The 13,943-nt window shown below is 37.5% G+C and overlaps 1 protein-coding gene across 1 annotated transcript in view; it reads left to right on the top strand.

Moving 5' to 3' along the window:
* LOC121859369 overlaps positions 1-13,943 on the top strand; it is a 532,182-nt gene that overhangs the window by 273,299 nt on the left and 244,940 nt on the right. The window contains exons 40-44 of the mRNA XM_042356146.1: positions 2,411-2,555; positions 6,804-6,910; positions 10,051-10,234; positions 10,492-10,661; positions 12,394-12,520. Of these exons, the coding sequence (XP_042212080.1) occupies positions 2,411-2,555; positions 6,804-6,910; positions 10,051-10,234; positions 10,492-10,661; positions 12,394-12,520 (733 nt within the window). The remainder of the gene's footprint in view (positions 1-2,410; positions 2,556-6,803; positions 6,911-10,050; positions 10,235-10,491; positions 10,662-12,393; positions 12,521-13,943) is intronic.

Genomic DNA, 13,943 nt, shown 5'->3' with positions numbered 1-13,943 from the left:
ATATATTTATTTAATCAAACTTTTAGATGAAGTATTCGGGATTATTTTGATAAAAAATGGTGTGTTTAACAAAAATAGACCTCAGTTTATTGATTCCGGTCTCAACATTTCTTTATTTTTTATATATAAAAGAATGGAATTCCCATCACTATATCACATCAAAAAATTGGAAACGTCTTGTAGAGAATTTATTAAGGATCATTATGATATCAAATTCATCTCCCTATTACAATTAGCCATGCTTGGGTGAAGAAGGGGGGGGGTAGAAAACTGACCGCAAAACCCTTTCCTCCTCACTCCCCAAAAGGGTTGACTCCCCCACTCTCACCCACACTGTGCTACACCACCCACACAAACACACCCTCCAACAACCACCCACACACACCCTACAACACCACCCACTGTCCCCTAATAATAACATAAGAATGGAGGAAACTGAAGCGGGCCTATTGACCCATACTGGGCAGTCCCATTTACACCCAACCCCTATTGCTCATATATCCATCCAACCTATGTTTGAAACTATCCAGCGTATTCGAGTTAATGATGATATTTGGTAACTTGTTCCACTCGTCTTCTACTCTATTTCCAAACCAATGTTTACCTATTTCGCGCCTAAATCTAAATTTTTCTAGTTTAAAACCGTTGTTACGAGTTCGCTCCTGGTTGGATAGTTTGGGTACCTTTTTAATAAGAACATAAGAACATAAGAAAGTGGGATACTGCAGGAGGCCGACTGGCCCATACAGGGCAGATCCCTTTCACACCCATCCCAGCACTTCCATGTGCCTATCCAACTTCGTCTTGAAGCCTCTAGCGTCCCCGGGATCCCACTATATAGTTAATCTTTTGCAGCCTATTCCACATATCCACAACTCTATTACCAAACCAGTGCTTGCCTATATCCTTTCTGAATCGGAATTTATCTAATTTAAAGCCATTTGTTCTAGTTATTTCGTTATTACTGAGCTTCAGAACATCTTCCATTTTACCCCTGTTAATCCCACTTACCCACTTGTACACCTCTATCATATCTCCCCTAACTCTACGCCTCTCTAATGAATGCAAGCCTAAGCTTTTCAGTCTTTCTTCATATGGAAGGTTTCTAATATTATGGATCATTTTTGTCATTCTTCTTTATACTCTCTCCAAAGAATCTATGTCCATTCTATAATAAGGACACCAGAATTGAACCGCATAATCCATGTGTGGCCTCACTAATGCTAGGTAAAGTTTCAAGATAACGTCAGCAGTTCTGTTACTCACACCCCTAGATATGAACCCAAGAATCCTGTTTGCCTTGTTGCGAACGCTAATACATTGTTTTCTAGGTTTCAAGTCGTTGCTAACAAATACACCTAGATCTTTTTCACAATCTGAGTTTTCTATTTCCGTGTTACCTAGTTTATACTTAACGTTTGTATTCGTCTTCCCTATCTGTAGTACCTTGCATTTATCAGTATTAAAATTATCCGTCTGAATTTATCACTCATTTTGGTATCATCTGCAAATTTACTAATCCTATTAGTTATACTCTAAACCAAGATCATTAATGAATATAACAAAATACAGGGCCTAATACAGATCCCTGGGGAACTCCGCTTTTGACCGCACCCCAGTCTGACTTTAATCCATTTATGCTGACTCTTTGTTTCCTACCAGTTAACCATGACCTAATCCATTTTAATAATGATCCACCTATTCCATGTGCTTCTACCTTCCTTATCAATCTCTCATGAGGGACTCTATCGAATGCTTTACTGAAATCTAAATAAATTATATCATATGACTTATTATCTACCGCTTCAAATGCTTCTGAGAAAAAGCTAAGAAAATTTGTAATCCTAGACTTTGTTATATTTCACACAAAGCCTGTTCATCGAGCTGATGGCGCTGTCTAAGATTGCTTTTAGTGTCCTTGTGGCATGGTTGGTAGCATTCCCTGGTCCCACACAGTAGGTCGAGGGTTCGAGTCCTGGCTGGTGAGGTCGTTCATTATATGTTCAAAGTCTGCATGTTATATGGACTAAAAATGAAGTATATATGGTACCTTGTGTCTCATACCAGCTGGATTGGGTAAAATGCTACTGACATCCACATAAATGGCACGGGCAGTTCCCAATGAGAGGTTCACGGCGCCATCAGCTCGATGAACAGGCTTTGTGTGAAATATAACATAGTCTAGAACTGCTTTTAGTGTCTTTGTGGCATGGTGGGTGGTGTTCCCTGGTCACACGCATAAGGTCTAGGGTTCGAGTCCTGGCTGGTGAGGTTGTTGATTATATGTTCAAGTCTGGGTGTTATATGGACTAAAATGAAGTATATATATATATATATATAATTTAATTTTTCTCTTTTATTTAAGATTCAATGCAATATCCTTTTTTAAATTTTATTTTCTGTTCAACAGCAATTCACTGGCAACAGCGACAGCTCTACGCCTGTGACAAACTTATTTCCAGAACCTGTTTTTGCTAGATATGTCAGGATCATCCCTATAAGCTTCTACTCTGCCATCTCTCTCAGGCTGGAGCTCAAGGGCTGTAATGTCAAAGGTAAGACAACAGATATATTGGCTTTTAATACAGGTAGTGTACAAACTCTGGCCATTTTATCCTAAATACAGATTCAACATACTGTGTAAAATTGAGTTGTGAGGAAATTGCTATTCTGTAATGCCGATTATTGTGCAATGGGCCCAAGGCAAACACACCTAAACTCTACCTTGGTTAGACCTGAATGGACCCATGTGACCCATATTCACACCCAAGCTCTGATGACGATTGTAATTTATATTTCAAAGATTCAAAAGGTTTCTTATCCTGTGGTTTGTTTTATGACCAAAAAACCTTAAGTTATTTAATTTTGTTGTTGCTTTTTTGTGTCATCTGAAAAACTTTAGATACTGTCAGGTATCTGGGGACATCCCTATGTCATCAGACAGTGGTTTGGGTATTGTGAGAAGAGGTATGCATAGAAGCTACACATGTGTCTACCCCCCCCCCCTTTTCTGCAAGAGGAGATGCACCTGGAATCTTTACTAGTGTTCATCATTTCCTCCCATGTTAAAATCTGAGAAGTGTTCTAGCCTAAATATTTTGACACAGAATCTTCCCAAGTTATAAACTTAGGTATACTGTACTCTATTCCAAAGAATCTTGGCCATAAAGCTTTTCCTAACAAGATTAATCATTGCTTTAGTATATTGTACTTCCCAGAGCTGGAGGTGACTGTTACTTGTGTTGGCCTAACACTGCTGGTTAAAGGTGTTGATGGTTAGTGGATGGAGGGGACAGAGGCATCTTCCTCTTGTCTCTGTATCCGAGGAATCCTCTAGTTGCTGATTGTGATCACTTTTGATGACACTGACCCAAAGCTCTGCAGATATCATGTACCGTTTCACTAGAATCTATCGTGCGTTTTTTCCCAGCTAAGAAAAGATGCCCCGCCCCCTTCTCATGAGTCACAGCTGATTGGCTGTTGTATTTCTGTCCAATTTCGTCCTGAAGTAATAATGTATTTTTAAATGAGTTTCATCGTTATAAATTAGCAGAGTGAAATATGACTGCGAACAACTTCATAATGTCCCGCCTCTGCTAACGGCCGTGCAATTTTTCAATGTGATTCTGATCTTTCAAAATGTTAATTTTTGGAAATGTAGTATTACATGTATTGATACGTATTTTATTTTAGTATGCCTTATTGTGGGTAAAAATAAGTATAGTATATTAAATGCATCCTCCGAAACCGTGAATTTGCTACCAGAGTTTAACAGTTAATTCACGTATAAGATTTCTGATAAACTTTCTACGTGCTCATGTTTGAAATATTGAATGTATGTATCTTATTATAATTCAGCTAAATATCTTTCTCGCCAGAAACGATCATCCCAACAATTATGAGTAAACTCATTTAGAAATACATCATTATTTCTGGATGAAATCGGACAGGTTTCAGAGTTGCCAACTTAGCGACTTTGTAGCTAGATCTAGAGCTTTTAGTTTTGTTCTAGCGACATTTTAGAGCGATTTGCGACTTGTCGCAAATCTAGAGATATCCACAGAAATCTAGCGACTTTCTGGATACTTTTGGACTGTCCATGAAAACTCAGTTTTCCTAATTTCGAGCCATAATATATAGCAACGGGGTTACAGGGATAATAAATAATAAGAAAAGTTTAATACATTTGAACGGGTCGTGGTACAGAAGGAGGGACACGTCTATTTCCTGATCACTTGATGTCAGCCCGTCCATGGCTAATGTTGCCGTGTCGTCATTTATTTGTCTATTACCTTCGCCTTTGTAGCACCTGGGTAACTTACCTTTTTGTCAGATATGCAATATGAATTTCATTAATACGCTAAATTTTAAAGAATATTAGCAAAACATCTTATAGAATTAATTCTATCAAGCCTGCGTGGTTCCAAACTTCTCATCCGCGTCCACCATGGGTGACCCATAGACTCCATACAGTTGCCCCGACACTGTTCACCCGCTTTGCCAAAAACCATCAAGGAAAGTTTCCGCTTGTTTGCATGCTGTTTATTAATTTGAACCCTTCATAGTCCCAATAGAAAATGGGTAAGCCACAGTATTCGCAGCGATTTAGGAAGGAATGGCTCAGAGATGACAGATACAAAAATTGGCTTCTGGAGGTGCCAGGAGATAATAAAAAAGGATTTTGTAAATTTTGCAAGTGTACTTTGTCTGCTAAGTTGTGCGACATTGAAAAACACAAAAACACTAAAAAAACACAAGAAAGCAGAAGAGCCGTTTAGTGCAGAAAGACAGACAATTTTACCATTCAAGAAACTTGGGAATAATAGCTAGCGACTTTCCATGGAAGATTTAGCGACATTTAGCTACTTTTAGGTACCAGCCTAGCGACATTTGAAAATCCGAGTTGGCAACACTGACAGGTTTACAATAACCAATCAGCTGTAACTCTTGAGGAGGTGGCGGGGCATCACTTCTCCGCTGGGTAAAACGCACTACAGTCGTAGTAGTACATTTAGATGATTCAGTTTCATCATCCCAAGGTGATGGTCCTCCACTGAACCCTTGGAGTGACACTACTCATAGTGCTGCTGTCATCTTTGGACTCATTATTGTTAGGGTTGACTGTCCAAATAACAAGAAATGAGTGAGTGAAGACGATGCATACATATTCCATGAGGCCGAGAAGACAATAATAAAAACCCTATCTAACTCATAATTAAGCTGAAATGTTGTTTATTAGGAATAAATAATATGGGTCGACATGTAACATCGTGTTTATTGTGATATACAGTACATTATGATTTTGTTCTTGCCATTTTAACATAATTGATTCTAATCTTTTGGGATCTCTGCTGTTAAGAATTTTTTCATACACCTTAAATTGTGGATCAGTAGTTTACATTGCAGACAAACCAACACATACCTGAGCATTGCTTGGTTATAGTCTTAAGCCCTTTTCATTTTAATTAAAAATTTTAAATAATATTTAAACATATACTTTACTAGTTTATTCAAAGGTTTATTAACTATTTTCCCCCAATTACAGATTAATTATGGAAGACAGAAAAACAATTGCCCTAAATGAGACTAATGGAAATGCCTTTCTTGAGTAAACAAGTAAAATAAAACTTTAGATAAGAGATCTCTTCCATTACCTCATACCAGACGTATAATGTGCATAATTAGTAGTTTACAAAACCTGAACTTCTTCACATTTCCATCATTTCATCCTCTCGGTACATCCTCTCTGAAATCAACAAAAGAAATACAAGTATACTGTATTATAATTTAAGAAAAACTACATAAAATTTATGGTTACATGTACCGATGAACAATGAACACCAGCTTAAAAAGATAGTTGGCTAGATGAAATTCTAGGGCATGGAAAGAAATTTTTACTGAAATAGAGTTTCAACTCTATTTTCCTTCCGAACAAACGATCATACAAGTTTTCTTTGAGTAACGTAATGGTTCCTAACCATAGTTTAATACATCATGGTGGAGCTTCCATAATGTTGCCTGTAACATAATGGTTGCTGATCATTAAATAATGAAACAATGACCTTTGTAACTTCTGCTACAGAGGGCTCCATGTAGTCTAATTGTCACATATGTGTAAGTGGTGCTAATAGTTTTTCTTGAGATGTAAGGAGCTTTGAAGAAAATTACTGGTGTGCAGTACCTGTATCAGCAAGTACACAAAAGGAAGAATTTATATATTTGGAGACAGAGGTAAATGCAGGTGGAAGTAAGGGGCAAGTTATAAAATACAGAGGATTGGAAGATAACAGTGTTCGTAAGATCATCAAGACCAAGTGAACTCATTGGTGTGTTATATAAAGCTTTACAGGTACTGTAGTAGTGAAGAAAATACAACTAGGAGATGGAGCTTTATTCATGACGACATGTCAGGCATAAAGCTCCATCTCTTCTTCGTCGTGTTTCCATCATTACCATACTACCACATGTCCACTATAAACAATGTTTACAAGTAGTGTATATGTGAACAAAGATAATTGCCATTACAAGAGCTATACCATTGATGTTGCCTCCATAGAAATGTCACTTAAAGTAAACAATTTCAAACTCTATTTATAGTTTGATGAACAAAGCCATAGTCGCAATAAGAAAACAGTAGTAAAATGTTTTTTGTTTGTTTTTTAACAAAAGCAACACCATCTGCTCCAGGCAAGCTTGAAGTTTTTTCTAAAAAGTGAATAATGTTAAACCTCCTGTAACACCAAATGAAAAAGCACTGAACGCCTGGCTTCAACCAAATACTAAACTTTGTTCTACCTTTCCAGATGTGACACCAACCTCAGTTTCAACATCTGAGACCTTCACTGAGTCTGTATGTGTTAACGGCTGGACACCATGGATGAACACCCATACACCCAGCCCTGGCAACTGGGTGAGCTCCTCTTTCCTTGAAACTTTACAGAAGTTTTTCAAATTAAATATAAGCATTCTTTATACCAACATGGTACTAGAGGAACTACTGTGAGAATTTAGGACTAGTCTGCCCTAGAAGTTGTTGTATACTGGCATCTTAAAGGGAGCGTCCGGCTGAAGCGCGAATTTCGTTAATAATTGATCATTTAATATCAATTTCCTGAGCAATTAAGGACACCAGATACATTGTTGCTATAGCCCTGAATTGGTTCTGCCTAATCTCTGATATCTAGTTTTCCCTTATATTCTTATAAATTTTCAAAATCCTACTTCTCCATAACTTCTCGGTAAATTATGTTGAAATTCATGTGGAATATAAGTAATTTACTCTTCTTGAACGTAACATAGATATTTTTTATTATCGCCTTGGTATTAGGTGCATTTTTTCCTCCAAATATTTAAAGATAAATCAGCAAATAATAAACCAAGGCAAATATAAAGAAAAACGATATGTTCAGCCACGCACAATATGTTATTCTACTACTTAGTTTTTGTTTTATTAGAATCGGTTGTAGTAGGTAGTAGGCAGCTACCAAACAGAGAAGTACTACTGCCTGGGAAGATGAATTATTAATATTAAATTTTCGCCCCCCAGTACACGATGTGGGTCAGTGACCTGTGCCCGGGTCGGCTAATCCGTGTTAAAAAAAAATAAATAAAAGGCCAAGCCTTAAGGATTTGAAGGTTAGAAAACTCGTTGAGATAGGGTCGATACAGATGTCATGACAGCAACTCTCGATTGTACTTTACTCTAGCATGTTTGATGGGTCACTGACTTGTAACGACGGTTTTCCGTGTTTAGCAGTGTTCTCGCAAGTTTAGATGAAGAATTCCCTAGACTAAGGCTGAAAATTCCCTAGATTGGATCAAAATTCCCAAAATCCATTTTCCACACACACACACACACACACACACACACACACATATACACATATATATATATATATATATATATATATATATATATATATTAAAATCACACGAAAAGGAAACAACGGAGCACCTTAGCTCGTCTTATATATATATATATATATATATATATATATATATATATATATATATATATATATATATATATATACTGTATATATATATATCAGTTTAAATTGAAAGTTTTATTGTGGTTTTTAATATTTTTGTGGCAGAACCAAAATGAAATTATTGTTTTGGTTTTTCTGACAAGAGTAAACACTCCACTAACATTTCGAGTATTTACCGGTACTTAATCTAAGGTATAGAATCCATCAAGACATAAATGTATACCAAATTAACTACTTAATTAAAAAAAGTAATTTTGATTCCAACACTTTGTTTAGAGTTTATGATATTTTATGAGTTATGACTTGAGTATATATCAACAATGATTTGATGAGCTTCTGAATCAGAAGCATTGCTCTTGACATTTCGCACAAGCTTCAGCAGTTTTGGATGATCGAACAAATTCAGTTGATCAGCAGGTATCCCAAGTGATGCCAATCCTTCCTTTCCACGTAGTAGCCTCACAATACTTTATCTCTTCAAGTTTTCAAGAAAAATGTTGACTCAGAGACCTGGTATTGGTATTATATAAACCAAACACACTCAAATTCCCTAATTATTCCCAAAAATATTCAAAATTCTCCGGAAATTCCCCAAAAAGCATATTTCCCTAGATTTGTCCCCAGATGTGTCCAGATTTCCCAATCTGAGGACAAATTCCCCAGAAGTGGGAACGCTGGTGTTTAGCATGCTGAAAAAGGTGCCAGATACAGATTTTTACCAAATGATTGGTGTTGCTTTACACCAAAATATTATTATAAATACTTTTCTATAGTTTTCTATGTAAAGAGAAGGGCCCTCTAATTGAAGACGGGGTAGAACAATCATGCATAGCTACATAAATATTACGAATTACGCAATAAAGATACGTCCGCATATAGCCATAGGCAACAACTTACCTCAGGAATTTTTCTGAATATTTTCATAATTTTCCGATTTTCATCAGGACGCTCCCCTTAAGTGTCGATAACAGATAGTATTGAAGAGGAAGTGGAGAAATTCAAACCATGGAATGATAGGATTGAGTTAAAGGGTATGAAAGTGAATATGGAAAAAACAAAAGTAATGATTAGTGGTGTGGGTGTGTATCTATGGTGGAACTCACCATTTCCTCCAATATGTCATGGAAATCACACATCCTTAACATAGCTAAAGCTGCCTCCCGAAAGTTGGGAATGCTGTTCAGATGCCGTAGCTACTTCACTTCATTCGTCCTAACTTGGAGTATTGCTCTCATATCTGGGGTGGCTCTTCTTCTGTCCAACTGTTAGATAAGGTGGAATCAAAGGTATTTCGTCTTATTAACTCTCCTCCTTTAGTCGACAATCTCTCTTCCCTTTCTCTTCTCCGCAATGTTGCTTCACTCTCTCTCTTCTACAGGTACTTAAACGGGCAATGTTCGGTGGATTTGGCATCCTTTGTACCGCCTGCAAGGCCGTGGGCTCGAACACACGTCTTGCCCTCGGTGCCCACCGTTTCTCTGTGGATGTCGGTCACACGAGAATAACCCGTTATAGTACCCCCTTCTTTCCTCACACAGCCAAACTGTGGAACGCTCTGCCTTCTGTGTTTCCATATTTATACAATCTGTCTCACTTTAAAAAGCTGGTTTTCCGGCATCTTCGTGTTGTTGATTAACACAGAATATAACCTTTTTCTTCTCTATTTTCAATTTCTTTCTGCTCTTATTTTTTCGCCTCCCAAGGCCCCGTTGTGGGTCGTTTGACCTGTGCCCGGGTGGGCTAATTCCCGTAAAAAAAGAAAAAAGAAAAAAAAATGCAGCATGGAGAGCTGTGATCAGCTAAATGTGGCTAACATGCAAGTATGTAAAATGGTGACGATAATGTTGATTTCACCAGTATCAGAGAGTTATATTGTAGTTCTCAGGTGTCTGAAACTAGGTATCATAAACATTTAAAAGTTGAGGCCTTTCTTCAAAGCACAGAGAATAAAAAAATAGTACACAATTTATAGTCATACATATTTATTGATAAATTCTTTGAATTTCAAAGTTATTGACAAATGCTTACCAATGCTTCACTGAGACCACTCATGCCTCAGGATGACATGGATGACCTTCGCTCCCTGGCAGAAAAGTACACCTTCTGTGCTCCTCATCAAATAATGGACACACAGTGTCAAGTGGTTGGTGTGGGACTGACCCCAGAGGCTTCAGGCCAGGTGGGCATCACCTGCAACACCAATACTGGCCTTCAGTGTAATGATGACCTGCAGGCTCCTCAGCGTAAGTAATATATTTAGTATTTTGTGTGTGTGTGTGTGTGTGTGTGAAGAGTATAGTATGAGTTTTTGTTTTGCACTATTCTCCCCTAGCATTAATGAGTACCCCTCTTGGAGATATCCAGATAGCCTATAACCACAGGCACAGAAGCAGTTTTGTCTGTGATTATTAAAGGTTTGTCTAGGAGAGTTTTGGGGGGAAAAGAATTTTGATTGTTTCCTTGATGACAAACAAAGCTACTGAATTCCATGAACCCTCAGATTGCTTTGACTTTGAGATCCGGTTCTACTGCGACTGTTCAATTAGTACAACGCCAGCAGTCATCACTATGACCACTGAGGCTACAACAACCACCCTAGCTCCCGAGCCTTGCTGGCACTCTAGCCCTCAGTACAAAAAACATGAAGATGATTGCCGCAAATTCTATCAGGTACTGTATCTCTCTTAGTGTCTGGTGCTTATGTTCTGTGTATAATCTTACCTTAGAGTACATGTTAAAATATCTCATATGTTGAAGCACAGTACTGTACAGTAAAGTGTCTGTCAACCGAAAACTGGATAATTACGTACATATATTGGATATTATCATGAACTCATGTCCAAGGAAATCATATAACAAACCATAATACTTATGTCAGTTTGATTATAGTATTAGTTTCTGCAAATACTTGTACATTAACTTACTCTATTATTCTCTGGTACTCAAAATTTCATTAAATCTACAAATAAACTTGAAATTTTCACAATTCTCTAACATTATCCACATAACTTACTCAAACTCAAGTGGAAACAAGTAGACTCGTCACTCTAACCATTGTAAACATGTTCATTCAACCACTTGCCTGATTGTCGAGCTTCTCTTCTTGTGAAATATGTGGAAAATTTTATAAAAACTTTTCTTTTTCTTAAATTTTATATTTAGAATGCTCAAATGTTTTATAAAATAGTTTTTTTCACGAAGGAGATGTTTGGCTGACAGATACTTTACTGTAGCATGTTAATTATAACATTTTATTTGACTTCATGTTCATTCCTGACTGATTAATTAAAACAATGTGTTTATCAATACAAACAAAAGCGTTTTCATTTAACATACAAATAGTAAACACTACATGTACATATGTGGTTTCCATTCCTACATGTTTGTGATTTCAATTTAACTTCATATTTGTTTTCACCAGCTGTTGCACTGTCAGTTGCTTCCACCTGTTGTCCACTTGTGCTTGGCTCAGGCGTCACTTTGTACCATGATGGAATGAAAACAAACAGGAGACACACCAACAACCACTTATTAATACATCACAAGGGTCACTGCTGACCAGCTGCTGATGGTCTAACAGTCAGAACTTAGCATAATGTTCCTTTTACTTCTCAAAAAAATATAATCAGTATGACCACAGTCTGTACATGTCTGATACTAGTAAGAATAGTGAGTAGCAGTCAAAATTTCTCTAAAAATGAAGCATTCACGACTTTTCCTAAAAAAATAATGGTACTACAGCTATCCTTACTAAAAAAGTAACTCCACTACATAGTGTCAATAATAGTAGTACTGCTACTACCAACATTGACTCTCACTGTACTCCCACAACAGTACTCCACCTTTGAAGGTGAAAGGGAAGGTTTCATTCAGGATGACACACATGGTTTCACTACCACTACAGTGTGGGGCTTTTTTCTAGCCTTCTTCTTCCCTATGCCATCACCTTTCCTCTTCTCTTTCCTTTGACCAACCTTTCCTGCTCCATCACTAATACACACACAACAGGAAATAATGAATAATCCATGAAAAAGAACACCAAAAACTACCAAAGATGTGTCAGATATGTCTGTTTCAGAGGGTCAAGTTGGGGCGACTGAGTTTTAAATGGATAAGAGTGGAATGTGTCTCCCTAGACTGACTTGACTCCTCCATTGTCACTCTAGAGTGTGTCACAAGGTGGGAAGAATGATCCAGCATCAAATTCAAAGTACTCTACCAAGAAATACAAACAAATGAAATTGGATGACACATTTAGGATCAATGGCTTGTAGGGGTGAGATTTGTACTGCAATCCCGGCCTGCGACAGAGTTAACATTCTTTTATTACATGCTCTTCATTGTCGTGATTATGAACATTAATGTCTTGAATCTGATAATCATCCTTGTCTATCTTTTTTAGTGCTCTGTGTCTTTCACTGGGATGAAATACGTGGTGAAGGAGTGTGGTCCAGGCACGTTCTTTCACCCCGACACTCTCACTTGTGATTTTGAGTACAATGTCTTACTTGTGAGACCAGAATGTAGAGGTAAGAATTTGCCTCACATGACTCTCTCTCTCTATTTGTATATGTCTATTTGCTTTTGAAATAGGAGATATTCTAGTATTTTTTTTTATTATTGTGTTGGTAACCCCTGATTGGCTAGGTTAGAAATATCGCTTTCACTATTGCTTGACACATGCATTGCTTATACAGTATAAAATTGTTATAGCACAGGGGGTCCCCGAGTTGCGAACATCTGATTTACGAAAACCTACTGTAACGAATGAGTTTCCACAAGGTCAATAATTTTAAGAATCCGACATGGGTATAACTGGGTCGTAATGTTAACGTACGATAACTAGTTTGCACGGTGTAGGGGCAAGACAGAGCTGCGGGTGGGGAGTAACGCGTCACCCAGCCACATGCTTTGAGGGAGCATCAGTAAGCCTTACCCTTACCTCAGTAACGTGTAGTGCAAACTTTTTTATTTTATTTTTTAACCCTGTTTTTCGGCCCTCATCGTGGCTCCCAAATGCAAACCTGATGCAAGTGACAGTAGTGCATCCAGGAAAAGGAAAACAATTACAATGTAAGTGAAAGTTGATGTAATTAAACGTTCTGAAAAAGGTGAGACATCCTCAGTCAGTCAGTGATCGGAACAATTTTGAAAGACAACAGAAAATTCTTGAATATGTACAGTAAAAGGATCTACACCAATGCACTCAACTGTGATAACAAAACAGAGAAGTGGGTTGTTAATTGAAATGGAAAGATTGTTAGTGATATGGGTGGAAGATCAGCCAGCCCAAGGTTTCAGTGTAAGTGTTAAACTTAAATTTTTACTTTCCTTTACTGTATTTTGTCATTCAATTTCTTATTTTCTCTTAAATTAAGTGATTCGAGATGCACTATAAGAACATAAGAACATAAGAAAATAAGGAGTCTGCAATAGGCCGGTTGGCCTGTGCATGGCGGCTCCTGTCGAGAGTTACTACCACTATCTATCATCCATGAATCTATCTAGCCTCCTTTTAAAACTTTCCAGCATTCCAGCACTTACTACAAAGTTGCTAAGGTTGTTCCACTCGTCCACCACCCTATTTGTGAACCAGTTCCTTCCTATCTCCCTCCTAAACCTAAACTTATCCAACTTAAATCCGTTGCTACAAGTCCTATCCTGCTCGGATATTATAAGAACTTTATCTATATCCCCTTTATTGATTCCTTTCACCCACTTAAATACTTCTATCATATCTCCCCGCACTCTTCGTCTTTCTAGGGAATGCAAGTTTAGTTTTTTTAACCTATCTTGATATGGTAGGTTTCTAAGTCCCGGAATCATTTTCGTCATTCTTCTCTGCACCGACTCCAGTGAATTGATATCCATTCTATAATAAGGGCACCAGAACTGAACCGCATAATCGAGGTGCGGCCTGACTAGCGCAAGATATAATTGCAATAAGACCTC

The sequence above is a fragment of the Homarus americanus genome, unplaced genomic scaffold (genome assembly GCF_018991925.1).
Source record: "Homarus americanus isolate GMGI-L3 unplaced genomic scaffold, GMGI_Hamer_2.0 scaffold7626, whole genome shotgun sequence".
NCBI classification, from domain to species: Eukaryota; Metazoa; Arthropoda; class Malacostraca; order Decapoda; family Nephropidae; genus Homarus; species Homarus americanus.
The sequence above is the reverse complement of the archived record's forward strand: the minus strand, read 5'-3'. Positions and strand labels throughout refer to the sequence as shown.